At 42.3% G+C, this 23343-nt stretch overlaps 2 protein-coding genes and 1 non-coding gene across 5 annotated transcripts in view; 2 read left to right on the forward strand and 1 right to left on the reverse strand.

Annotated features, from left to right (window-relative positions):
* Nucleotides 1–18418, reverse strand: part of Cog4 (component of oligomeric golgi complex 4) — a 34653-nt gene extending 16235 nt beyond the window's left edge. The window contains exons 1-9 of the mRNA XM_052166099.1: nucleotides 18227–18418; nucleotides 15218–15300; nucleotides 13352–13466; nucleotides 12642–12816; nucleotides 11075–11268; nucleotides 9955–10060; nucleotides 9303–9460; nucleotides 7844–7902; nucleotides 3242–3375 (exon numbers count right to left, since the gene is read on the reverse strand). Coding sequence (XP_052022059.1) covers nucleotides 3242–3375; nucleotides 7844–7902; nucleotides 9303–9460; nucleotides 9955–10060; nucleotides 11075–11268; nucleotides 12642–12816; nucleotides 13352–13466; nucleotides 15218–15300; nucleotides 18227–18385 — 1183 coding nt within the window. The 5' untranslated portion in view covers nucleotides 18386–18418. The remainder of the gene's footprint in view (nucleotides 1–3241; nucleotides 3376–7843; nucleotides 7903–9302; nucleotides 9461–9954; nucleotides 10061–11074; nucleotides 11269–12641; nucleotides 12817–13351; nucleotides 13467–15217; nucleotides 15301–18226) is intronic.
* Nucleotides 18419–18631: 213 nt separating this feature from the next.
* Sf3b3 (splicing factor 3b subunit 3) overlaps nucleotides 18632–23343 on the forward strand; it is a 36537-nt gene continuing 31825 nt past the window's right edge. Inside the window, exons 1-3 of one of the 3 annotated variants that reach the window (XM_052166170.1) lie at nucleotides 18632–18879; nucleotides 20858–20994; nucleotides 22640–22966. In XM_052166170.1, the coding sequence (XP_052022130.1) occupies nucleotides 20925–20994; nucleotides 22640–22966 (397 nt within the window). In that variant the 5' untranslated portion in view covers nucleotides 18632–18879; nucleotides 20858–20924. The remainder of the gene's footprint in view (nucleotides 18880–20857; nucleotides 20995–22639; nucleotides 22967–23343) is intronic. The other 2 variants (XM_052166171.1, XM_052166169.1) reach the window with 2 other exon arrangements.
* LOC127672270 (small nucleolar RNA SNORD111) lies at nucleotides 23233–23310 on the forward strand. The gene has a single exon (XR_007974922.1). It is a non-coding gene; the product is annotated as a small nucleolar RNA SNORD111 (small nucleolar RNA).

The raw sequence follows: 23343 nt of genomic DNA on the forward strand, positions 1-23343 counted from the left end.
CTACAAAGTTCCAGGCCAGCTAGGGGGTTACACAGTGAGACCCTATTTCAAATCGAAACCAAAACCGAATCATGGGAGTGTGGCAGCCTGCTTGTAATCCTATTCTGGGAGAGGGAAACAGGGAATCCTGAGACCAAACAGGCTAGCCAATGTAAGGCTCACTGAAGAAAATATTCAATATTGACTTTAGGCCTCACACACATGTGAACATACACACATGCGGAAAAAAAAAGTCATGGAAGATTTCCTCCCCCCATTAATGAAGTCTTCCTATCTAACCTAGGCTGGGTTGGTAGCTCAGGGTACACGCAAGCTTGAGGTGGTACTTCTGTCTCAGACAAATGTTAAGGGCTGGACTAATCCAAGGCTTTCTGAGACCCTGACGCATGGAAAAGGAACTTAGCTCCTTCTCTAAAAACAGGAATATGCTTGGCAGAGCCAGTGATAGCCTGGAATCAGGCTGCCTCCAACTGATGTCTGAGTCTTTTAATTGGACAGAAAGGGGGAAGTGTTGTGGATAGCTGGGCTTGTATTTTGATGCTAATTCTATTCTCCAGAGAGCCTGCAGATGAGGAGTTGCCTTGTGAACCTTCTCCCACCTTAACTTTCCAAATAAAGGCTTGAGCCAATGATTGGGCAGGAGGAAGTGGGAGGAGGTGAGAGTCTAGGGGAGGAGCTACAGGAGAGGATAGGAGGGGGGTGAGGGTGGGGGGGAGAGAAGCTTGTGGCCTGGAGAAACCGCAAGTTATGTGGGATAATATAGATGGGAATAGAGTAGTGTAGTGAGTGGGAGGTCACCCAATCTAGGCTTGTAGCTTGTTTTGTTAACTGATTGAGTTGAGCTTTCTTTTACAGGGAATTGGGTTGGAAACAAAGTAGCAACAGGAAACTAGGAATACATCTTGGCAGAGCTGGTAATGGCTTGGGGCCTGGGCCTTGGGGGAGCTATGAATGGCTTTGGGTCCGAGAACCAAACTCTTTCCTCAAGGCTGCTGTGTACATGGCCTGAAATGTTCTGGAAATAACCTGGGTTCCCCTAGTGCATCACTGTTCTGATTAGCTTCCTGACTTTCCCATCAGATATATGATAGTTCCTGTTGACCTGAGCCCACTTCTCCCTGGTGTAGCACATAAGATGCTGTATGTGACAAGCCTGCCTGGCCTGAGACATGCCTTATGCAACGTCTCCTAGCCCACCTGGCTTGTCTTTTTATCTCTGATCCTCTTAGGACCTTGTCACTAAAGAATGACTTGCTGGTCCAGGTCTGTCAAATACTGGCATTATCAGAGTGTGCCACCACGCCTAACTTCATGGTAACTCTTGAGACTTCAAATTTTAAAGTTTTAAATTTAATTAAATTTATTTATTTATTTATTTTTTAGTTTATTTAATTTTTAAGACAGGATTTCCCCTGTGTAGTCCTGGTTGGCCTGGAACTCAATGTGTAGACCAGGCTAGACTTGAACTCAAAGATCTACCTCTGCGTCCAGTGCTGGAATTAAAGGCATGCATTACATGCACAATTTGATTTTTAATTAATTCTTAATTTCAGGGGCTAGAGAGATAGATAACTGGCAGTTAAGAGCATTTAAATGCTCTTCTAGAAGTCCTGAGTTCAATTCCCAGCAACCACATGGTGGCTCACAACCATCTGTAAGGGATCTGATTCCTTCTCCTGTGTACGAAGACAGATCACTCATGTACATAAAATACATGAATAAATAGATCTTTAAAAAAAAAAACTAGGGCCGGGCGTTGGTGGCGCACGCCTGTAATCCCAGCACTCTGGGAGGCAGAGGCAGGCGGATTTCTGAGTTCGAGGCCAGCCTGGTCTACAGAGTGAGTTCCAGGACAGCCAGGGCTACACAGAGAAACCCTGTCTCGAAAAAACCAAATCCAAAAAACCAAAAAAAACAAAAAAAAAACAAAAAACAAAAAACAAAAAACAAAAACAAAAACAAAAAACAAAACAAAACAAAAAAAAGGTCTTGCGTTCAAACCCCAGCAACCACATGATGGCTCACAACCATCTGTAAAGAGATCTGACGCCCTCTTCTGGAGTGTCTGAAAACAGCTACAGTGTACTTACATATAATAATAATTAAAAAAAAAAAAAAAAAAACTAGGTCAATTTTAATTTCAATAGTCTCTCATATGTGGTCGGTGACTACTATACCATACAACATAGGTCTGAACAGGAGGAGAATTACAGACACATGTGGCCATGCCTGATTTTTTTTTTTTTAAAGATTTATTTATTATATGTAAGTACACTGTAGCTGTCTTCAGACATACCAGAAGAGAGCATCAGATCTCATTAAGGATGGTTATGAGCCACCATGTGGTTGCTGGAATTTGAACTCATGACCTTTGGAAGAACAGTCGGTGCTCTTAACCACTGAACCATCTCTCCAGCCCCTGATTTTTTTTTTAAACAGGGTTTTTCTGTGTAGCCCTGGCTGTCCTGGAACTTATTATGTAGACATGGCTGGCTTTGTACTCACAGAGATCTGCCTGCCTCTGCCTCCCGAGCCCTGGGATTAAGGCGTGTACACCATCACTCAGCCTTTTAATTACTGTTATTGACACTTCAGATCTTCATTTTGTGCAGCAAGCACTCTTAGCCAATGAGCCATCTCTGACACTAAGGGCCTGACTCCAAATAAATATGTCATTCGCTTTAAATAGAATAAGTCACAAAGAATGTCAGATACTACATGAGTCTCCAGATTACAAAACTCAGTGTGGGGACTAGAGGTGTGTAATTCTAGTTTCTGTTTGTATTACATACTTAAGTTTACTTAGGTCTAACTTCTAGCCCAGGGATTTCACTACTGTATGTGTACAATCCAATGATCTTTACAACTTACTATATTTGTGCAACAATGACTAGTATCCAGTTTCAGAATATTTGTCACTTAAAGGTTCACTAGTATAAATAGGTCTTTTGTATTATTTGAATCTTTACATGGACATATTTCCCAAGTCTAGCTATCAACCAGAGCTGGCATAGAGAAAGGTGTGAGAAATGAAAGGCCATCAGTGTTCCTTGTCTTTATAAAGTGTTTAGAAGTTTCAAAATTCCAGTCCAATTCTAAAATGTGGCACACTGACTAATCCCACTAAAAGCCAATTTGTCGAGAGAGGTTTCTTTGGTAAGAACTCTGTGACTTGACTATGACAAGTCAAGGCCAATTGCATGTGCCAGCCCTCCCATCAAATATGAGAAGTGTGTTTTACCTTGCTTTACTTCTTCTGAAGCCATGGAGTCCCCCACCTCAAAATCTGCACTGATCCTCTTCCTGAGGAAGCGCAAGTACAGTTCACTCCGAGCATTCATCAGGGTAACCTCAGTCAGGACAGGGTCCAGCTCCCTGAGACACAGAGCACAGGGAATCAGAGCATTCTGTTCCTGCAGCGCCAAGGCTTCAGGGTAGAGACGCCCTGCTCCTAACCCAGGCACGTAAGGGTAGCTCTGTCAGAAACAGCAGGCAATCAGATCAATCACATCCCTCCCCCCCTTTTCAGTAGGGTCTTTCCATGTAGCCCTAACTGTCCTAGAACTCACTGTGTAGACCTCCCAAGGGCTGGGATTAAAAGTGTGCCACTACACCCAGCTTTACCCACATTTTCCACCTGCCAGTGGCTGAATCATTTACCTCCAATATGAAAATTACCTATTCTTCTGTGAGAGAAAATATACTTCTCTAATCTCTAATTGAGCCATGAGATTTAGGACACACCATTAAACTATGCCGTCTACATCTACCTCAGTGAACAGACAAAACAATTGGAGGACTTAAACTTGCTGATTTTACAACTTCCTACAGGGCAGGGAGATGGCTCCTTGTCTAAGAGTGCTTGCTGCACAAAATGAAGGCCTGAGCTGGAATTTCCAGCACCCATGTTAGACAAAAAAAAAAAAAAAAAAAAAAAAAAAGGCTGGGCGGTGGTGGTGCACATCCTTTAATCCTCAGCATTTGGGAGGCAGAGGCAGGTGGATCTCTGTGACATCAAGACCAGCCTTGTCTATAGGGTTACACAGAGACAACCTGTCTCCAGAAGACGAAAACCAAGCCAAACCAACCAAACCAACCAACCAAGCCCGCAGCATGGCCACATGTGCCTGTAATTCTAGCATCACGAGAGAGTGGTGGTGGTGGTGAGGGGTGGGTCCTGGGAGCTCACTAGCCAGCCAGCTTACCTGAAACAGCAAGCTTCAAGCCTATGGTCTTGAGTGAGGTGGAGTAAAAGAAGGGGAGACTGACGGAATAGAATACTCAAAGTCATCCTCTGGCCTGGGGACTCACACAAATACACATACACACAGCCTGCACATGCACACACCCCAAAGCTTTCCTAGTACAGACTATGTATTACTAGTGTAAAGATACAGGTACAAATGGGATAGAACAGAGAGTCCAGGAAATCAACTGATTTTTTTTCCAAGACAAGGTTTACTATGTAGCTATAGCTATGCTGGACTTAGCTCTATAGAACAGGATGGCCTGGAACTCAGAAATCCACCTGCCTCTGCCTCCTGAGTGTTGGAATTAAAGGCATGCACCATCACCACCGGGCTCTTCCCATCCCCAGACAGGGTTTATCTGTATAACAGAGCCTGCAGTTCTGGACTTGATTTGTAGATCAGGCTGGCCTGGCTTGAACTCACAGTGATCTGCCTGCCTCTCATTCCCAAGTGCTGGGATTTAAGGTGTGTGGTCAGCTCTTTAAAAGAGAGGGTCTCTTTATGTAGCTGGCCTAGATTTCACTCCATACACCAGGCTGGTCTCAAACTCATACAGGTACTCCTGCGCAATTGATTTTTTTTTTTCACAAATGACTCTTAATGGGACTACTAAGACAACTGAATGGGAGAATGAACAAGCCATTCAATGAACTGTGAGGAACTGTGCTAGAAGCACTGACATCCCTGTGAACAGGAACCAAGCTGAAACTCAGCTCACATTACATATAGAATCTCCCTTTACTCTCTGAAGGGAACCGGCCACACGTCTGCTCATGACGTATCCACAGTTACTGATCCCCACCTGAGAATAACTCCGTTATGCCTCCTCATATCCTGTTATTTCAGGCTCTCTGCAGTATACAGGACATACTTTCCTTACGCTGTCTGGGACACTCTTTCTTATACTCCAACTCACTCTTCAGTCTCAGGCCTATGGCCACTTACCCTCAGAAGAATCCTGAGCCTTGCCCACATTTGCTTATACCCCACCACACATCCTCTCATACCTGTAAGTCAGACATGCCTCATGGTTCAGCATGTATTCAGAACTAACCTGCTTGGACGCTAGTTCTGGCTCTGCCATTTTCTAGATTTATCATCTTGATCAAACTTAGCATTTCTAGGCTTTAGTTTGTTCTTCTGAAAATAGTTATAGTGATTTACATCTGACTTTGCTCTCCCAGGGAACTATAGTGGATAGACAGGAATACTGATATTCATTTCACAGTATACAGGATAGTTCCTGGGGGAAAAAAGCTATCTAACCAAAATGCCAGTAGTGTAGAGGTTAACATTCCTCGAAGTGGTTTAATATTTGTTAAGTGCTTATAACAATGCTAGGCATACAATAAACACTATAAATGTATCAACTACCATAACTATGCTGGTGAGCTTTTCTGACAACTTAACCAGAGCTAAGGTCTGGGAAGAAGAAACCACAAATGAGAAAATACTTTCATAACATTGGCCTATAGGCGCTGGGTGGTAGTGGAGCACGCCTTTGATCCCAGCACTTGGGAGGCAGAGGCAGGCGGATTTCTGAGTTCAAGGCCAGCCTGGTCTATAAAATGAGTTCCAGGACAGCCGGGGCTACACAGAGAAACTCTGTTTTGAAAAAACAAAAACAAAAACAAAGAAACAAAAAATTGGCCTATAGGTAAGTCTGAGGCATTTTCTTTTCTTTTTTAAGTGTTATTTATTTATTGCATGTGAGTACACTGTCACTGTCTTCAAACATATCAGAAGAGGGCATTGGCTCCCATTACAGATGCTGTGAGCCCCCATGTGGAAGCTGGGATTTGAACTCAGGACCTCTGGAATAGTAGTCAACACTCTCAACCACTGAGCCACGTCTACAGCTCAGCCTTTTCCGTGATTAATGACTAGTGTGGGAGAACCAAGCATCCTGGGCAAGTAGTGCTATCCCTTGGATGTGGTCCTGGGATGTATAATAAAGAAAATCTGGCAAGGCATGAAGAATATACCAATAAGCAGCAATCCATAGTCTCTGCTTCAGTTCCAGCCTGCTTGAGTTTTGTGTTGGCTTCCCTCAATGATGGACTGTGATTGCAACATGTAAGCCAAATAATCTCCCATCCCAAGATGATTTTGGCACATTGGTGTTTATCACAGTAACAGAAGAGGACAATTACTATCACCTTAATTCAGTGCTACAAGAAAGGAATTATGTATGGTTTTAATCACCTTGCTATCATCTGATACATAATATGTTCATAGTGAAATTTTTCTTTTTTAAATTAAAAATGCTTAAAAATTTCTTTCGGGACTGGAAGAATGGCTCATTGGTTAAGAGCACCAACTGCTCTTCCAGAGGTCCTGAGTTCAAATCCCAGCAACCACATGGTGGCTCACAGCCATCTGTAATGGGATCCGATGCCCTCTTCTGGTGTGTGTGAAGACAGCTACAGTGTACTCACATACATAAAATAAATAAATCTTTAAAAAAAATTCTCTCATTTTATTTTACATGTATGGGTGCTTTGTTCACATATATGTCTACCGAACAAAATTCACACTACCAGTAGAGGCCAGAAGGCACTGAACCTCTGTAACTAGAGCTACAGATGGTTGTATAAGCTGCCATATGGAAGAATAGTTTATGCTCTTTGCTGATGACTCTCCAGATGACTATTTTAAGCTGGAATTAAATCTGATTGGGAGCCACCCAATCTGGGTGCTGAGAACCAAACCTGGATCCACTGAAAGAGCAGTAGATGCTCTTAACCCCTGCGCTATCTCCTAGCCCTAATTTTGTTATTGAAATAGGGTCTCACGTAGTACACACTAGCCTTGAATTCACGAGGTAAATGATTATGACCTTGAACATCTGATCTTCCTGCCTTTGCCCTCTATGGTATCAGTACTATAGGCATGAACCATCATGTCTGCTTTTATGGCATGCATTAGGGTGTAGGGTACTTGTGTGTATTAGGTAAGATTCTTACCAACTGAGATATCGTCAGCCAGTGATCTATTATTCCTTATTGACTAGAGATATTTTTATACAATGTCTTCTATTAGGAGAAATTGATAGAGTTGGAAATTTGTGGCTCACGCCAGTACTTGGAAGACTGAAACAGGAGGATTGTTAGCCTGGGCTACAGAGTGATCAACAACTTATCTGTACTATATTTTAAAAATAAAATTACTCCATGCATGGTGGCACAGGTCTTTGATCCCAGCACTTGGGAGGCAGAGGCAGGCGGATTTCTGAGTTCAAGGTCAGCCTGGTCTACAGAGTGAGTTCCAGGACAGCCAGGGCTACACAGAGAAACCCTGTCTTGAACCACCCCCCCTCCAAAAAAAAAAAAAAACCCAAAACCAAAACCAAAACCAAACACACGCGCGTGCGCGCGCACACACACACACACACACACACACACACACACACACACGAAGGATATACGCAGAGAGTTCAAGGACAGCACATAAAAAGATGTTGTCCAAAACCAAAACCAAACCAATCAACTAAAAAAAACCCCAAACCAAAAACCCCCTACATTAACAAAGTAGTCTCTAAACTAGATGTAACTAACAACTGAAATTCTTACAGGCTGAAGGATTATTATTACCTTGGTTCAATTTTCTCTGTTGTAGAATTTCTCATCAAGTTACTCTGGACAAGCCGGAACTGAAAAAAAAAATCCAGAAATCAAAATAGCATCTCTGCCTCCCACTGGCCATTCTAGTCTACAATGGCTAGTAAGCTGCAGGCTGTTAACTAGGCTTACTTCTCTTTCAAGCAAGAGTTGCCTTTGGCTCAGGTTGTTGCTCTCATTTCTGTTATACATTTATTTATCTTTATGTATGGATGTTTGCCTGCATGTATATATGTATATCATGTGTGCACAGCCTGTGAAGGCCAAGGAGGGCTTCCAACACTCTGGAATTTGAGTCACAGATGGTTGTTAGCTGCCATGGGAGTGCTTGGAATCAAACTCAGTTCTTCTAGAAGAGAAGCAAATCTTAACTGCTAAGATTCTTAACTGTTAACTTCTCTTAACTGCTAAGCTACCTCTCCAGCCACTGTTATTACATGTAAAAGTAATGGTAGGACTGGTGAGACATCTTAGTGGTTAAGAGCATTTGCTGCTCTTGCAGAGGAGTGGAATTTGGTTCTCAGAACCCATGTGGTAGCAAACAACCATCTGTTCCTCTAATTCCCAGGGACCCAGAGCCCTTTTCTTTTTCCTTTTTTCTGGATTTGGTTTTTTTGAGACAGGGTTTCTCTGTATAGCCCTGGCTGTCCTGGAACTCACTCCGTGGACCAGGCTGGCCTCGAACTCAGAAATCTGCCTGCCTCTGCCTCCCAGAGTGCTGGGATTACAGGTGTGCGCCACCACCACCCAGCCCAGTGTCCTTTTCTGGCCTCCATGCACTGAGCATGCGCATACTGCACATATACAACTATTTTCTTACAGAGAAAATAAAAAACAGTAGATCTTAAGGAAAAATAACACTATGACATTCTCATGGACTGCTGTCTGGGCTCATGGTCTGCTGTTCTGCTTATAGATTTGAGCCAATAGACAGTAACTATGTAACTCAGGCCGGCCTGGATCTCCTTATGCAGTCCAGGCCGACTTCAAAATAATGGTGATCCCATTGCTGCATCCTCCCCATGGCTGGGATTATAGTTATGCACCACTCAGCTGGCCATTCCTATTTTGGTGCGCTACTTTTATTTCCTGAGCTTATGGGAATGGAAAAATAGTGCTGAGAAACAGCCATAAGAACTCAAGTGAAACGAAAAACAAATTATTAATACTCAATACACAATAGCATCCTAGGAGAGAAAAGTAGGTTTTGCATCACCAGAGGGCACTGTTGAACATTCAATGACAGAGAATTTGGTCTTGTTTCTGTTGTGTTAAGGTACTAAGTAACAGGCAAAGTGAGGGCTACACCTTCAGCATCTATTCTTCCCCTCTAGGCAGTCCATCTGTCCGTCTGTTTGTTCTTTCACGCATCTTCATGTCTTCTAATGTATTCTACCGAGTGCCCTGACCACAGCTGTTGTCCCCGGCTCACCTGCTGGTGGTAGTCCCTTTGCTTGATGAACTTGTTTACCACCTTCTCCACCTGTGTGTCACATTCTACTTGAAGATATTTGATCAGGGTAAAGAGTCGCCCTGGTCCATAGTAAGTCTCCACTATGGGTTGGTGGGTTTCCACAATTCGGGCGATCCCTAGAAGGAAGGAAGTGAGAGTTGGACTTCACATGTTTTTTTTTTTTTCCCTTAAAATAAATTCCTTTCCCCCAAAGATTAACCTAGGTTCAGGAGTTTAGTTCACTATCTGAAAGGGACAGTTCTAGTTGATGCTAGATGTTGTCATGAAGATTTGTTCCCTATAAACAGTGATGGTATAGTAAAAGGCACTTGAAAAGTCATAGTGAAGCTGTTTTCTCTAGCGGGATCACTGAAGTAGATCACCTTCCTTGTAACATATTTTAGATTAAATTTATTTTTTTTTTTTAGGGTCTTGAGATCTATGGAGGTTGAAATTACTGCAGAGACACCAACCTTGTTAATCAGATACTAATCTGGAAATTGATTATTCTATGAATCAACACATAGAAACTACAGATTGGATGAAACACACCTAAGTGGAGGGAAAGGCTAGGATGCAGTTGTCAGAAGAAAATGTCTCTGGTCTCTCTAGAGTAGAGAATGAGGCTCACCTTCAAACAAGAGAGTGAGAGTATCTGCGAAGATGACTGCAGCTCTTCGATCACTCATGTCTGACCCCAGCACCAAGAGCAGATTCTCCTCAGCCTTACTGGCCACCTGAAAGCAGAGAAAATGTACAGATAGTTTTCAGACCAACAGCTTCCTATCAGCTTTTCTTCCACCACATTTCCCTTGGTGGCTGGAAGTTGGAGGCAACACAGAGGAACATCTCTTGTGGTTGCTCAAGTAGGTCAAGGAACCTGAATGAATATATGCATTAATTCTTCCAGGTTATAGTAAATGCAGAATCAATTATCAACAGAAGCAGAATTTGTCAATTCCTGTACCTCTAGAGAGGCAGAGGCAGGAGGACTCTATTAAAATCTCAAGGCTAGCCTGGTCTACCCAGCAAATTCCCAGCCAACCAGGGTCACAAAGCTCAGTCCTGCCTCAAAGGACAAAACAGGACTTATCACCTGTTACTGATGGCTACAAACAGCCTGGCCTGCTGATGACCACAAACCCAGACACTTGCAATGCTGCAGCAGGAGACTCTCAGGCTTAAGGATTTGTGAGTTACAGCAAGGCTAGTGAGGGCTGAGGACATGGCTCAGTGATAGAGGATTTGCAGCGGGTGCATGAGGTCCTAGGTTCTTCTCTAGCACTATATACGAAGAATTAGAAAACAAACTACTTGATTTTTCCGATGTAGGCAAAGAACCATACCATCTTCCTACTAAATAATTCCTGCCTGTGATGGCTATTGTCAACTTGACTACATCTGGAATGAACTACAACTCAGAAGTGGACGGCACACGTGCCAGATTTTCTGCTTGGTTTAAAGAGGGTGAATCTATTTATAGTACAGACCTTTGAGGTAGAAAGACACTCACCTTTGATTTATACAAAAAAAAAGAATTCCTCCACTAGCACTGAAGCCTATGCTTTCGGACTCCGGCATATAGAGATGATTGGCTAAGAAACCCAGCCTTGTGGACCGAGCAACTACTAGGTGCTTGAACTTTCCGAGCACAGCTAGCCACTGTTGGACAAGCTGGAATGCAGCCTGTAAGTCATTCCAATAAATGCCCCTATGACTCTAGAAAACCCTGACTGATACATTGCCCATACCTGTTTGCACAGGTATTCCGAAAACTTGCTCAGTCCATCCTCATGTAAACCCAGCAGTGGGAAGATCTTGAAGAATCGCTCCACCTGGGGCAAATCACCTTCTTTGGTAGCGACAGCAAACTTCTCTGCTACTATGGCTTTAAGACGTTGCTCAGCTTCCTGTAGTAATTTCAGGTTGGCATCAATCATGCTTCCTGCTCAATGGCGATAAAACGAAAATCAACATAAAGATGGTGCTATGCCAGGCGGTAGTGGCACATGCCTGTAATCCCAGCACTCTGTGAGGTAGAAGCAGGCAGATTTCTGAGTTCAAGGCCAACCTGGTCTACAGAGTGAGTTCCAGGACAGCCAGGGCTATACAGAGAAACCCTGTCTTGAAAAAGCCAAATCCAAAAAACAAAACAAAACAAAATGGTGCTATGTCAGACCCATGCCACTTTGTATACCACCATTAACTTGGCAAATATGTTTAAATACCTACTGTGTATAAGATACTGGGCTAGCAATGTGGATGGATAGAAGATGACTCTACCATGATTGTACTGCTATGGAAAGTTACAATCATATAAAAAGAAGTGTGTCTATGTTCTAATACACGTAATACAATTCAATTTATGGTAAAAGTCATAAGAAAGAGCCTAAAATCAAATTTCTGCATGAGATTATTAAACTTCCTAGATAAACTGGACAGTACAATGGTAGTTGAGTAGAAAGAACACACATTCCAGGAAAAAAGAATGTAATAAACAAAGGGAGAGAAGCTCTCTGTCTCCCCAGCATAGAATTACAAGCATTTGTCACAATGCCTGTCATTTTTACATAGGTTCTGGGGATCATATGTAGGTCTTCATACCAGTAAGGCAAGCACTTTATCATCTATGCTATTTTTCCTAACCCAAGAATTTAATTCTATAAGCAAGCAATAGGTTAATTGTAAATAATCTAAGAGGCAGAGAATTAGAAGATACAAGATCAGTTTCCTTTTGCACTGTCTTGGAGTTTCTTTGCTATCATAAACACCATTATCAAAACTGACTTGGGTTGTGGGTGGTGGTTCTCTGGCTTATAGTCCATCATTCAGTAAGACAAGACAGGATCTCAGGACAGGAATCCGGAGGCAAGAAGCAGAAGCGCTAGATAAATGCTGCTTACTGACTTGGTCCTAAGGATCACTGGCCTGAATGTGACACCATACGTTGTGAGGTAGATCCTTCTACTTTAATCATTAATTAAGCAAATGCCCTACAGACTCACCTAGACAATCTAACGTAGGCATTTTCTTCATTGAAGTTTTTCCCAGGTAAATCTAGTTTATGTCAAGTTGGCAAAAGCAGAAACTAGGATATCTTTCTAAATGTTCTCTGTTGTTTGCTTTTGGTGCTTTTGGAGATATGCTTCTCACTCTGTAGCCCAGGCTGGCTTTGAACTCATTGGATCCCCTGCCTCAGCCTTTCAAAACAGACTGGAGCCACCACTCCTGGCAACACAAACTTTTCTTAATTGAGTTTGCTTAGTTCAAATCCCAGATGCTTCATCCAAACCAGAATCAACAGTCTGGGATACTGACCTTCTTTGCCTTGTCGGCTGAGCTCAATGACCGACTTGTCCAGGCACAAGTAACGATGAATGTGGGCTGCAGCCTGCTCGTAATCTTCATTCCTCAAGGCAGTCTGAACTCCGTCCATGCAGAACTTCAGGTCCAAGATGTCATCAGCTCTCTGAATGGCCTGATACAGGCGGTTCTACAAAAATGCTTGTGTTTAAAGACAATGCTCTATTCCTTCAAAATGCTCTTCAGAACATATAGATTTAGGAGTGGAACATAGTTAACTGTCAGTTCTTTTTAGCTGTAACTGACAAATTAATCATAACCATTTATGAAACTGTTATAGATGTTAATCCAGACACTAGTAGATACCATGATTTAATTAACGTGGTTACTTGATTTTAATAGAAGCATGAATGGGGATAATGCATATTTATTTTGTTAACCTTATAATTGAATCAACAAGTATGTGAATCAGACATTAAACCAGCTTTGCATTTCTGCTGGTTGTGGTCTATAATCCTTATATGTTGCTCGATTTGATTTTAGTATTAATTGAGAATTTTTATTTTTATACGCATAAAAGCTATAGGCCTGGAGTTTTCCTGTGGTATCTTTATCTGGTTCCAGTATTTTGTATTGCATTTTACTGCATGGTCCTTATCTGGAGTCTAGCATAACTACTTCCCTCCCTTCTATGAGCTCAAACATCCAAAGCTCAGTGGGATTACCTTGGCCAGGTCAAGCTGACGGACTTTGCTGGACACATTTTCAGCTAGGTTGCAGGTAAAGGCGATCATTCCAGCCAGTTGCTTTGCATCTCCCTCAATCAACTGCAGGTTGGGACTAGAGACAGATTTTTGTCAAGGCACACAGAGGCAGAAGGCATGAACAAGAGGGGAAATTAGGTGTTTTTGTTTTGTTTCTCCCCTAGGTGGAGACTGTCTTCTACTCTCACTTCTTTTTTCTATTTTGCCAGTTCTCTCATTCTCTGTCTCTCTCTGTCTCTGTCTCTGTCTCTCTCTCTCTCTCTCTGTGTGTGTGTGTGTGTGTGTGTATGTGTGTGTATGTATGAGAGGGGGTTCGGGGAATTGAGCTAGGCAAATGCTCTATCATTGAGCCACACCCCCAGCGCTTTGCCTTTGCTTGCTTTGAAATGAGGTCTGCTGTAGGCCAGTATGGCTTCAAACTGACCGTGTAAGCAGAAAATAGCCTTGAATCCTATTATCTGTGCTTTCCAAATATTAAGGATTACAGGTGTATCAAAATACAGATAGGGTCTCTTGTTTCCCTCTACCCTTTTGAATCAGGTTTCAAGCTGACCTCAAACTGAGATCCTATTTCAGCTTCCTGAATGCTTAGATTATAGGCATACACCACAATGCTCAGCAAATACAGAATTGATAAAAGCAATAAGTAGTTCTTAAACTTAAACTGCAAATCAGAAACACCTGGAAGACTTACTAAAATACATTTTTCTGAGTCTCAACAACAAAGTCTGTAATCCGGAAGTTTAGGGTGGGGGCTTCAGAATTTGCATTTTTTTTAATATATATTTTTTGGTTTTTTTGTTTTGTTTGTTTTTTTCCGGATAGGGTTTCTCTGTGTCGCCCTGGCTGTTCTGGAACTCACTCTATAGTCCTTGTTGGCCTCAATCTCAGAGATTCACCTGCCTCTGTTTCCCCAGTGCTAGGATTAAAGGTGTGCACTCCCACTGCCCAACCACAATTACATTTCAAACAAGGTTCTTAGCTCTCCAGCCCCACATGCACCTGTCCCTACCTCCTCAGCTATGCAGCACCATGCCTGGTTGGAGTCCTATTGAGATAGGATCTCAAGAGGCCTACGCTGGCCTTGAACTCCTGATAATCCTACCAGATTGATTGTAGATCTGAGTCATCACTCACAGTTTCAAAGACTAGTTGCTAACTATCAAACTGTATATCCTTAGGTGCTTATAGTTATTGTTCCTTTCCATTTCAAAGGCTTGTCAGGTCATACAACAATGTCAGGACAAAGAATCCTTTTTTCCTTTCTTGAGGCAAGCCTTACTCTGTAGCCCTGGATGGCCTCCAAGTTGCCGCAAACTTCCTACCTGTACTGGCAGGTTTTGTGTGTCCACTTGACAAAAGCTTATCACAGAGTTATCACAGAGAAAGGAGCCTCCCTTGAGGAAATGCCTCCAAGAGATCCAGCTATAAGGCATTTTCTCAATTTAGTGATCAAGGAGGGAGGTCCCCTTGTGGGTGGTGCCATCCCTGGGCTAGTAGTCTAAGGTTCTAAGAGAAAGCAAGCTAAGCAAGCCAGGGGAAGCAAGCCAGTAAGCAGCATTCCTTCATGGCCTCTGTATCAGCTCTTGCTCCAAGTTCCTAACCTGTGTGAGTTCCAGTCTTGATTTCCTTTGGTGATGAACAGCAATGTGTAAGTGTAAGCTGAATAAACCCTTTCCTCCCCAACTTGCTTCTTGGTCACGATGTTTTGTGCAGGAATAGAAACCTTGACTAAGACACCACCTTAGCTTCCTATTGGGTTAGGAAAAACTAATTTTGTCTTGGTCCCCATTGGAATGTACAACTCTTGCTGTGATGCATACTCACCCCATCCTGTGGAGAGTGACCATCTTACTTTCAATGGTGTTTTGCTGTTCCAAAAGAGCATCCAATTCTTTCTCCACCACTTTCTGAAACAAACATCATCAGAATAGATATAAGTACTTTTCTTTCTACATTTTTAGGGGATTAAACACATGACCTTGTACAAGCGAGGCACACGTTTAAATATCAAACTCTATTTCTACCCCTAGATAGAAAGAACTTTAAGAGTTCTCTAAATTAATCTAGGTGTAAAAACATACATCTTTCATGCCAGCATTGGGAGAAAGAGGCATCTGGATCTGTGTTTGAAGCCAGGCTTGTATACATATTCAGGACAGCAAGTAATATATAGAGAGACCCTATCTCAAAACAAAAAACAAACCCATACCAAATACAATCTATGTAACTCAACATAACTAAAAGGTGAATTTCTTTTTCCCTCCCACTATACTCCTTTGGACTTCAATACTGCTTTGGTTTGGTTTGGTTTGTTGGAGTAGATAACTGGCTGTGTAATCTTTCTCATGCTTGTTTTGATACAAGGTCTCATGTAACCCAGGATGATCTCTCACTTGTTCTGAAACATGGGATGACCTTGAATTCTTGTTCTTTCCTTTCTTCCTAAGTGCTAGGATTATGCATGTGCCCCCCCACCCTTGTTTATTTTGAGAATATCTTATTCCATCTAGCAGATGAATAATACAATGAGAACAAATAAATACTTATTCAACACTACTTGAGGAGTGTTCCAAACAAAGAGGCTCTAAAATTTAGTGGCTAATCCAGATGTGTGATGCTGCCTTGTTATCCCACATTTAGTGGCTAATCCAGATGTGTGATGCTGCCTTGTTATCCCACATTTAGTGGCTAATCCAGATGTGTGATGCTGCCTTGTTATCCCACATTTAGTGGCTAATCCAGATGTGTGATGCTGCCTTGTTATCCCACATTTAGTGGCTAATCCAGATGTGTGATGCTGCCTTGTTATCCCACATTTAGTGGCTAATCCAGATGTGTGATGCTGCCTTGTTATCCCACATTTAGTGGCTAATCCAGATGTGTGATGCTGCCTTGTTATTCCACATTTAGTGGCTAATCCAGACTTGCGATGTTGCCTTGTTAGCCCACATCTAGGAGACAGGCAGGAGGATCGAAAGTGAATGCTAGTTCTGACAATGTAGCCAATTGAGATCCTGTCTCAGAATCAAAACAAGGGCTAAAGGATGACCTCTTCCTCCAAGTCTGATGACTACAATTCGATCCTCAGCATTCATTCACATGATAGAAGAGATCAATGCCGAAGTTGTCCCTGACTTCTACACTTGTGCTATGACACACTTGCTTCCTCACACACATAAATTAAGAGGAACAAAATAAAATATAGTAGTTAAAGAAATGAAATCTACAAAGAGACCCTAGGTCTTTTGTTTTTTTGTTTTTTTTTAAATTCCTTCTTTCTGCATACTTAGTATTCAGAGGGGTGATTCTAGTTCTATGCCAGTGAAGCCATTTATTGTGTTACCTCAATTTATGTACCTTTGAGACAGGGTTTTTGTGTAGTACATGAACTTGAGGTCCTATTGTCTCAGTCTCTTGCATGCTAGGATTACAGGTACACATTATATTTAGCTCAATTTCTTTCTTTTTTCCTATGAAGTAGGGAGAGCAATATGTACCTTAGCATTTCTGTGCAAATAATACTGGATAATAAAAATACATAGCACAGTATGCAGTAAACAGTTCAACAGTATTAGCTACATAGTTTAATAAAGGTAGTCTAAGAAGGATGCAGAGGAAAATTTCCAGACAGTCACTAAAAACAAACACAGAGTAAACACTACTACATTTATAAGATCTCAAAAAATTTCCCCACTATATTGATTCAATGAATATAAAGTTAGGAATGTTAAGTCAAGAGCACTCAACTTTAAACCACTTGTGCAGGAACTGCTAGTGCTGATGGGCATTTGAAAGCATTCAAAGCAGCATTTGAAAGCATTCAAAGGTAGCAACAACTCTCTATTCCTCTACTAAAAGTGCTTTGAGAGCACTTTTGAGTGATGGCCAGAGGCAGATTACTGAGTTCTCTGCAAACCTGATCTACATAGTGAGTTGCAGGCCCCGTAGTGCTACATAGTTAGATCCTGCCGGAAAAAAGAAAAAAAAGTTCACTGGAAAAGACAGCTGCCATGCTTTTAGGTCAGAGTTTACACCTTCTGACTAGCAAGGAATCCATCCACATTGGAAAATAAACTGACAGCACCAGATTGCCATTGAAAGGTAGCAAAGGTATAAAGAGATAGAGCATGCTATCAGTGGAAAGCAATCAGAATCCTTTCCACACCTGTGACTTGACAACACATCCAAGGTACAAGAGATGAAATGACTTGTCTGAGACCAGACAGCTGTGTCTTAGTCTTAAAAGTTCAAACTCCTAACAGGGAGTTTTCGAACTTCTAGCAAGTTGAGAGCTCGCCTATAACGCCAGTAGCTTGGGAGACTGCTTTAGGAAGGTAGCTAATTTGAAGACAATATGGGCAACCCAGAGGCCATCTCAAAATAAGAAAATGTCCAACCTCCTACACTTAACCGAAATACTAAAATTACACACATAATCATTTCTTCCAAGAGAAACCCTTAGAACTTAAAGCTAATTTGAAATAACTTCTCCTTTAAGTGGGTCGAGAAGAAACTTTCATAACTTTTCACTTCCCAAGTCAAAGCAATTCTTATTCTGAAATCAAAACGATTTGGTATATACATATGTATGTATACATACATACACAACTTCAAGTTTTACTCGTCAGGGAAATCAATACGGAGGCAAGACAAGGAAGTAGTCCAGGTAACAGGTCAAATAAGCTTAAGTAGAAATGACAGGTGTACCCGGATGTCCAACTACACCAAAGCGTCTTGGGAAGGTGCCTTTTAGTTTTCCCCGGTAAAGAGACTGATGCCTGCGATATCTTCTGCCACGGGATCCTCCAGGAAAAAGGAGGATCAGCTCCTCACCTCCTCGCCACAGAGTCGTTCGTACACAGCTTCCAGCTCCTGCAGCTCTGTGAGAGAGCGAATGAGCTCGGTGGAGATTTCGGAGCAGTGGCCTCCTCCCACCCCGTCAGGTGGCGGAGGCGCTCCTGACAACTTCAGAGGTGATTCCACATCCGCCATCTTGGTTCCCACTAGGCGCTTCCGGGCTCGCGAGGTCCCCTCCGCGTTGGCGCGGCGACCTCTGGGGCTGTCCACAGAAATGCCCGATCAAAAACATTTGAAGTCTACTTTTACAATTAACCTTCTATTTTACAGAAAACGTACTGTAAAGTATAAATTTTAGATAACTTAGAAGATTGCAGGAGCAAGATGTAAGCATTTAAAAATTACATATATTTATCAGGCGAGGACTGGATACCTTTTTCCCCGTCGCGCGGCACCCGAAGGCCCGTCTTGAAGGGTAATGGCGGACGCTGGCGGGTTGGCAGTGTCGGTGGCTTAGGCCTTGAAGGAATTCAGCATCCGTCCGGTACCGAAGCCATCCTTCTTGCAGCAGGGTAAAGAAGTGGCCTCACAGCTTCTCTGTTGCGGAGGAAGTGGAGAGCGATCACAGGAGAGAGCTGCCCGGCACCTTGACGAGAGCCGCGAAGGCAGTTTTAGGCCCGAGAGGTTCGGTAGGCGTGAGATTAGGAAAATGCTTGCGGTCCGCAGATGGCCTCGTGGGCGCTTCTCCCACTTCTGTTCTCAGAGTGGGAACGAGTCCTTTAAAATAAAGCTTGCGAGTCTGACGTGGTGGCACACTCGTATATTTCCACCACGCGGGGAAGTTGGAGTATTCTCGGAAGTGGGAGTCGCACCGAGGCTACCTAGTGAGACTCTTCCGAGGGAATAGTAAGGCGTAAAAACCCAGCTTGTGTAAAAGGTGTAAATAATAGAAACAGCCATGGAGCCGGGGATTTGGTTTGGATTTGTGCTTTGGTAGTTGGGCAAAAATTTGTTTCTCCTCTGTACCTATTTTCGCAGTAAAAGGGAAAAAAAAAATCTGAAGATTGTGCAAGGTAAAAGGAGGTGATGTTGGAACAGGAGAAATCACAGGCAGGGGCGGGGAGGAGAGCTTTCCACGTTTTGACGGTTAAAGTTACCTGATACCGGATATTTCTTCAGGATGCACCTCTTCAATATGCGAGGAAATCCGTTTGTTTTAGGGTTTAATAAGTAAATAGGTCCTCGTTTTAATCATCCATCCATACCTAATGGTAGAGCATTTGTACAAGGCCCTGGGTTTCATTCTCATCACATCTAACACGGAAGTCTCCGTATAGAGCCTTATGAGACACGAGTGAAAACTGGACCGAGGTACCATTCCACCCCTCCCCTCCCGTTAAAGCAAATGTCCGAAGTCATAACATCACTTTGGCTGCTTATGGTGCAACTGGAACTCATACATGACAGTCTTGAAAATTGTGAGGTCCTCTAAAAGTCCGTTTGAAAATACCAAAATTTAACAGGTTTAAATTTTAAGTCCCTCATGCTGCCGGTGCCAGTTCGACCTTTAGGAATAAGCCTTGGAGATACTAGCTCATTAGGTATTTTAGGATTAAGTCTTAGAGGTATAACTCATTTCACTTGTGTAGTGTTAACAGTTCGGCTAATTATAGTATAGGTATTGAGTAAGATGTATTTGTAGCAGAAGACCTTCTAGTTATTGGTTTCTTAAAATTCATCCTTTGATTAAAGACTAGACATAAAATATGATATAAATGTATTTTCTTGAATATGCACATATGTAAGCATATGGAAAGATTAAGTTTGGTAAGATATATACCACTAGAGAGAGAAGAGGCTCCCTGGGAAATGGATCTGAGGCTTTTAGAGTTTTCAATGATGTGAATGTGTATAGACCCTTGAACTACAGTTAACTGTAGGTTTTTATTTGTCTGACCAAAAAAAAAAAAAAATGACAAAAGGCATGTTGTGTTAATTGAACAAGTTGTAGTTTCTGGCATCTCACCACTTTCTATATAATGGACAATGGGCATAATTTTTGAGCATAGGTTTCCTTGACCGTAAGAAGTTTGGTTTTGGTTTTGAGACTAGTAGGCTGGAGATGGCTTATGTGGCTCTGGCTGGCACTGAACTTGTAGTGATCCTCCTTGCTCTGCTTCTAGTACTAGGATTGCAGAAGAGAGCCATGATGCTTGTCTTTGTTTCTTTTCTTTTTTTTTTTTTTTAATTCCTAAAATAGGTGTTGCTGGGTGTGGTAGCACACACCTTTAATCCCAGTGCCTGGGAGGCAGAGGTAGGAGGCTCTCTGGGTTCCAGGATAGCCAGAACTACGTGAGAGAAAGAAAAAAAAACTAAGACCAGGGTATTTCTGTATTGTCCATTCTGGAATTTACTGTGTAGCTTATACTGATCTTACACTTATCCTCCTGCCTTAGCCCCTTGAGTGTTTATCCCAATATGACTGGAATGGTACCTACCATATAAATGGTGGTGTATTTTTTCCCCTTGAGATTGCAACCCAGGTCCTCATGCATGCTTAGGAAGCACATGGTGAAAGCACACTTAACTCTCCCTGTTCTGTCTTCAGTAAGAAGTTCTCTCACAGAGTTCCTTTTAAAACCAGTTCTTCTGTTTTTGTGACCGTAGCCTGCTTTGACTTGAACCTGTTGCTATAACCACGACGTGACTGAGTGTCACAGCTTCGTTTGTCACCATGTTTCTGTACAACTTGACCTTACAGCGGGCCACTGGCATCAGCTTTGCCATCCATGGCAACTTCTCTGGTAAGCGCTACAGGTGTTATTTTTGTGAATGGAAGTGACTTACTATATATTTTGCTTATCTTTTGTTGAAATGTTTCCCTTTTACAAGAAAACAAATGTTGGTGTGGGGGTTGTGTTAAATAACCATGTATTATCTGTCACTCAGTTTCAGGGGCATAACTTCCCAAATTGTGTGAGACATGAGCTTTGAAACTCCAAGTAGTCACACTTCAGCCCCAAATGGCCTCACCTGGTAGTCCTCCTCCCTTACCTTCCCAGAGCTGGTTCTTAATTTTGAGTTTGACATCAAATTTGATAAAAAGAGTATAGGTGTCATAGTTGATGCCTATAGTCCTAGCACTGAGGAGGCTGAGGTGCTACTGTGAGCGTGAGTTCTGGCCAGCCTGAGCTTGAGGATAGCCTAAGGTGCATGGTTTGGTTTTGCTTTGTATTTCAAGACTCGATTTTCCTTGTGTAGCCCTGACTGTCCTGGCACTGGCTATGTAGATCAGTCAGGCCTCAAACTCAGAAGAAATCTCTCACCTCTGCTTGGACTGCTGGGATTAAATGTGTAGACCACCACTGCCCAGCTAAGATACAATTCTTTAAAGAAATAGGACTGGCAAGATCCAAGAAAAGCACTGTTGCTGAAGCCTGACAGCTAGCTAGGTTTTTGATTATTGGGGCCCAGTGTAGGAGAAAACAGTTCTGAAAGTTGTCCTCTGCCTCACGCATGCACCATAGAACTCACAGTTTATATACATGTACTACATCATTATCATAAAGTTACAAACCATGGACTGGAGAGATCCTCATTATTGTCTTGCTGGGACTTACCTGAGTTTGGATCCCTAGAACCTACTACATAAAGCTAAATTTAGTAGCTCTACTGTAATCCCAGCTTGTGTGCAGGGTAGCTCTCAGGCCAGCTTGCCCAGTGTGTGCAGTGGCTAAGAGGAGGCTGTTATACAAGGTGGACGGTGAAGGCTAACTCCTGAGATTGTCCTCTGCTCTTCATGTGTGTGCTAGTGGCACGTGCTCACCTGCACTTACACAGTGCACACATATTATACACAGATATATACAAAGGTTGTTTTTGTTTTGGAGCCATCTGTGGTGCTAGGAGAGTTAGCATCAGTATCTGCATCCATGCATGCATGACCATATAATCATCAGTAACAGATGCTTCCCAATTGGTTATATTGGTGGCCAGTCTTGGGAAAATAAAGGTGTGTGTTTGTTTGGAGTTTTTTTGTTTTGTTTTTTGGATTTGTTTTTTTTTTTTTTTTTTTTTTTTTTTTTTTTTTTGGAGACAGGTTTTCTCGGTATAGCCCTGGCTGTCCTGGAACTCACTCTGTAGACCAGTCTGGCCGCGAAATCAGAAATCCGTCTGCCTCTGTCTCCCAGAGTGCTGGGATTACAGGCGGGCGCTACCACCACCTGGCTTTTTTTTTTTTTTTTTTTTTTTACTTATGTAACCCTTTATAAAAGGCTTGTTTGATAATTTATTAGTCAATCTGGGAAAAGTACCCTTTCAAGTAGAATAAGTTAATTCAAAACATTGATTTCCCATGCTTATTTATTCTGTTTGTCTTTACTGTACTTTCTATCCATTTTAGTTATTTGGGGGCTCATTCTTTTTATGATCTTTATTTTGGTGACTTAGGAACCAAGCAACAGGAAATTGTTGTTTCCCGTGGGAAGATTTTGGAGTTACTTCGCCCAGATCCTAACACTGGCAAAGTACATACCCTCCTCACTGTTGAAGTATTTGGTGTTATCCGGTCACTCATGGCATTTAGGCTAACAGGTGGCACCAAAGACTACATTGTAGTTGGCAGTGATTCAGGCCGAATTGTTATCTTGGAATACCAGCCATCAAAGAATATGTTTGAGAAAATTCACCAAGAAACTTTTGGCAAAAGCGGATGTCGCCGCATTGTTCCTGGCCAGTTCTTAGCTGTGGATCCCAAAGGAAGAGCCGTCATGATCAGTGAGTGTCTGACTTTATTTGTTCAGTGCTTCTTTGGTTTTTATGTGTGCTCAGTGTAGTGTAAGATATGCCGTGGTCTTGGCGATGTGCCAGCTTATCGATTAATTGCTAACATCTGGCATTACAATTACATTTACTACATTGAAACTGAAGGTTTCCTTTTAAAACAAAGTCATAAGGTAAACTGCTTTATTTAGTTGAAAGAATTTATCTGCAGCAAAGGCTACAGTGAAGTGATCTTGGTTGTGTCGTTTGGTTGCTTTCTTCAGCCTGAAGTGATGATTCACAATCATGTCTCTTCTCTGATGAATTCTTGGAGATTCTGTGTGTGTCTGATCAGGCTTCTAGAGGGCAAGCCACCCTTTGACCAGTTACAA

Source organism: Apodemus sylvaticus, chromosome 21 (assembly GCF_947179515.1).
Source record: "Apodemus sylvaticus chromosome 21, mApoSyl1.1, whole genome shotgun sequence".
NCBI classification, from domain to species: domain Eukaryota; kingdom Metazoa; phylum Chordata; class Mammalia; order Rodentia; family Muridae; genus Apodemus; species Apodemus sylvaticus.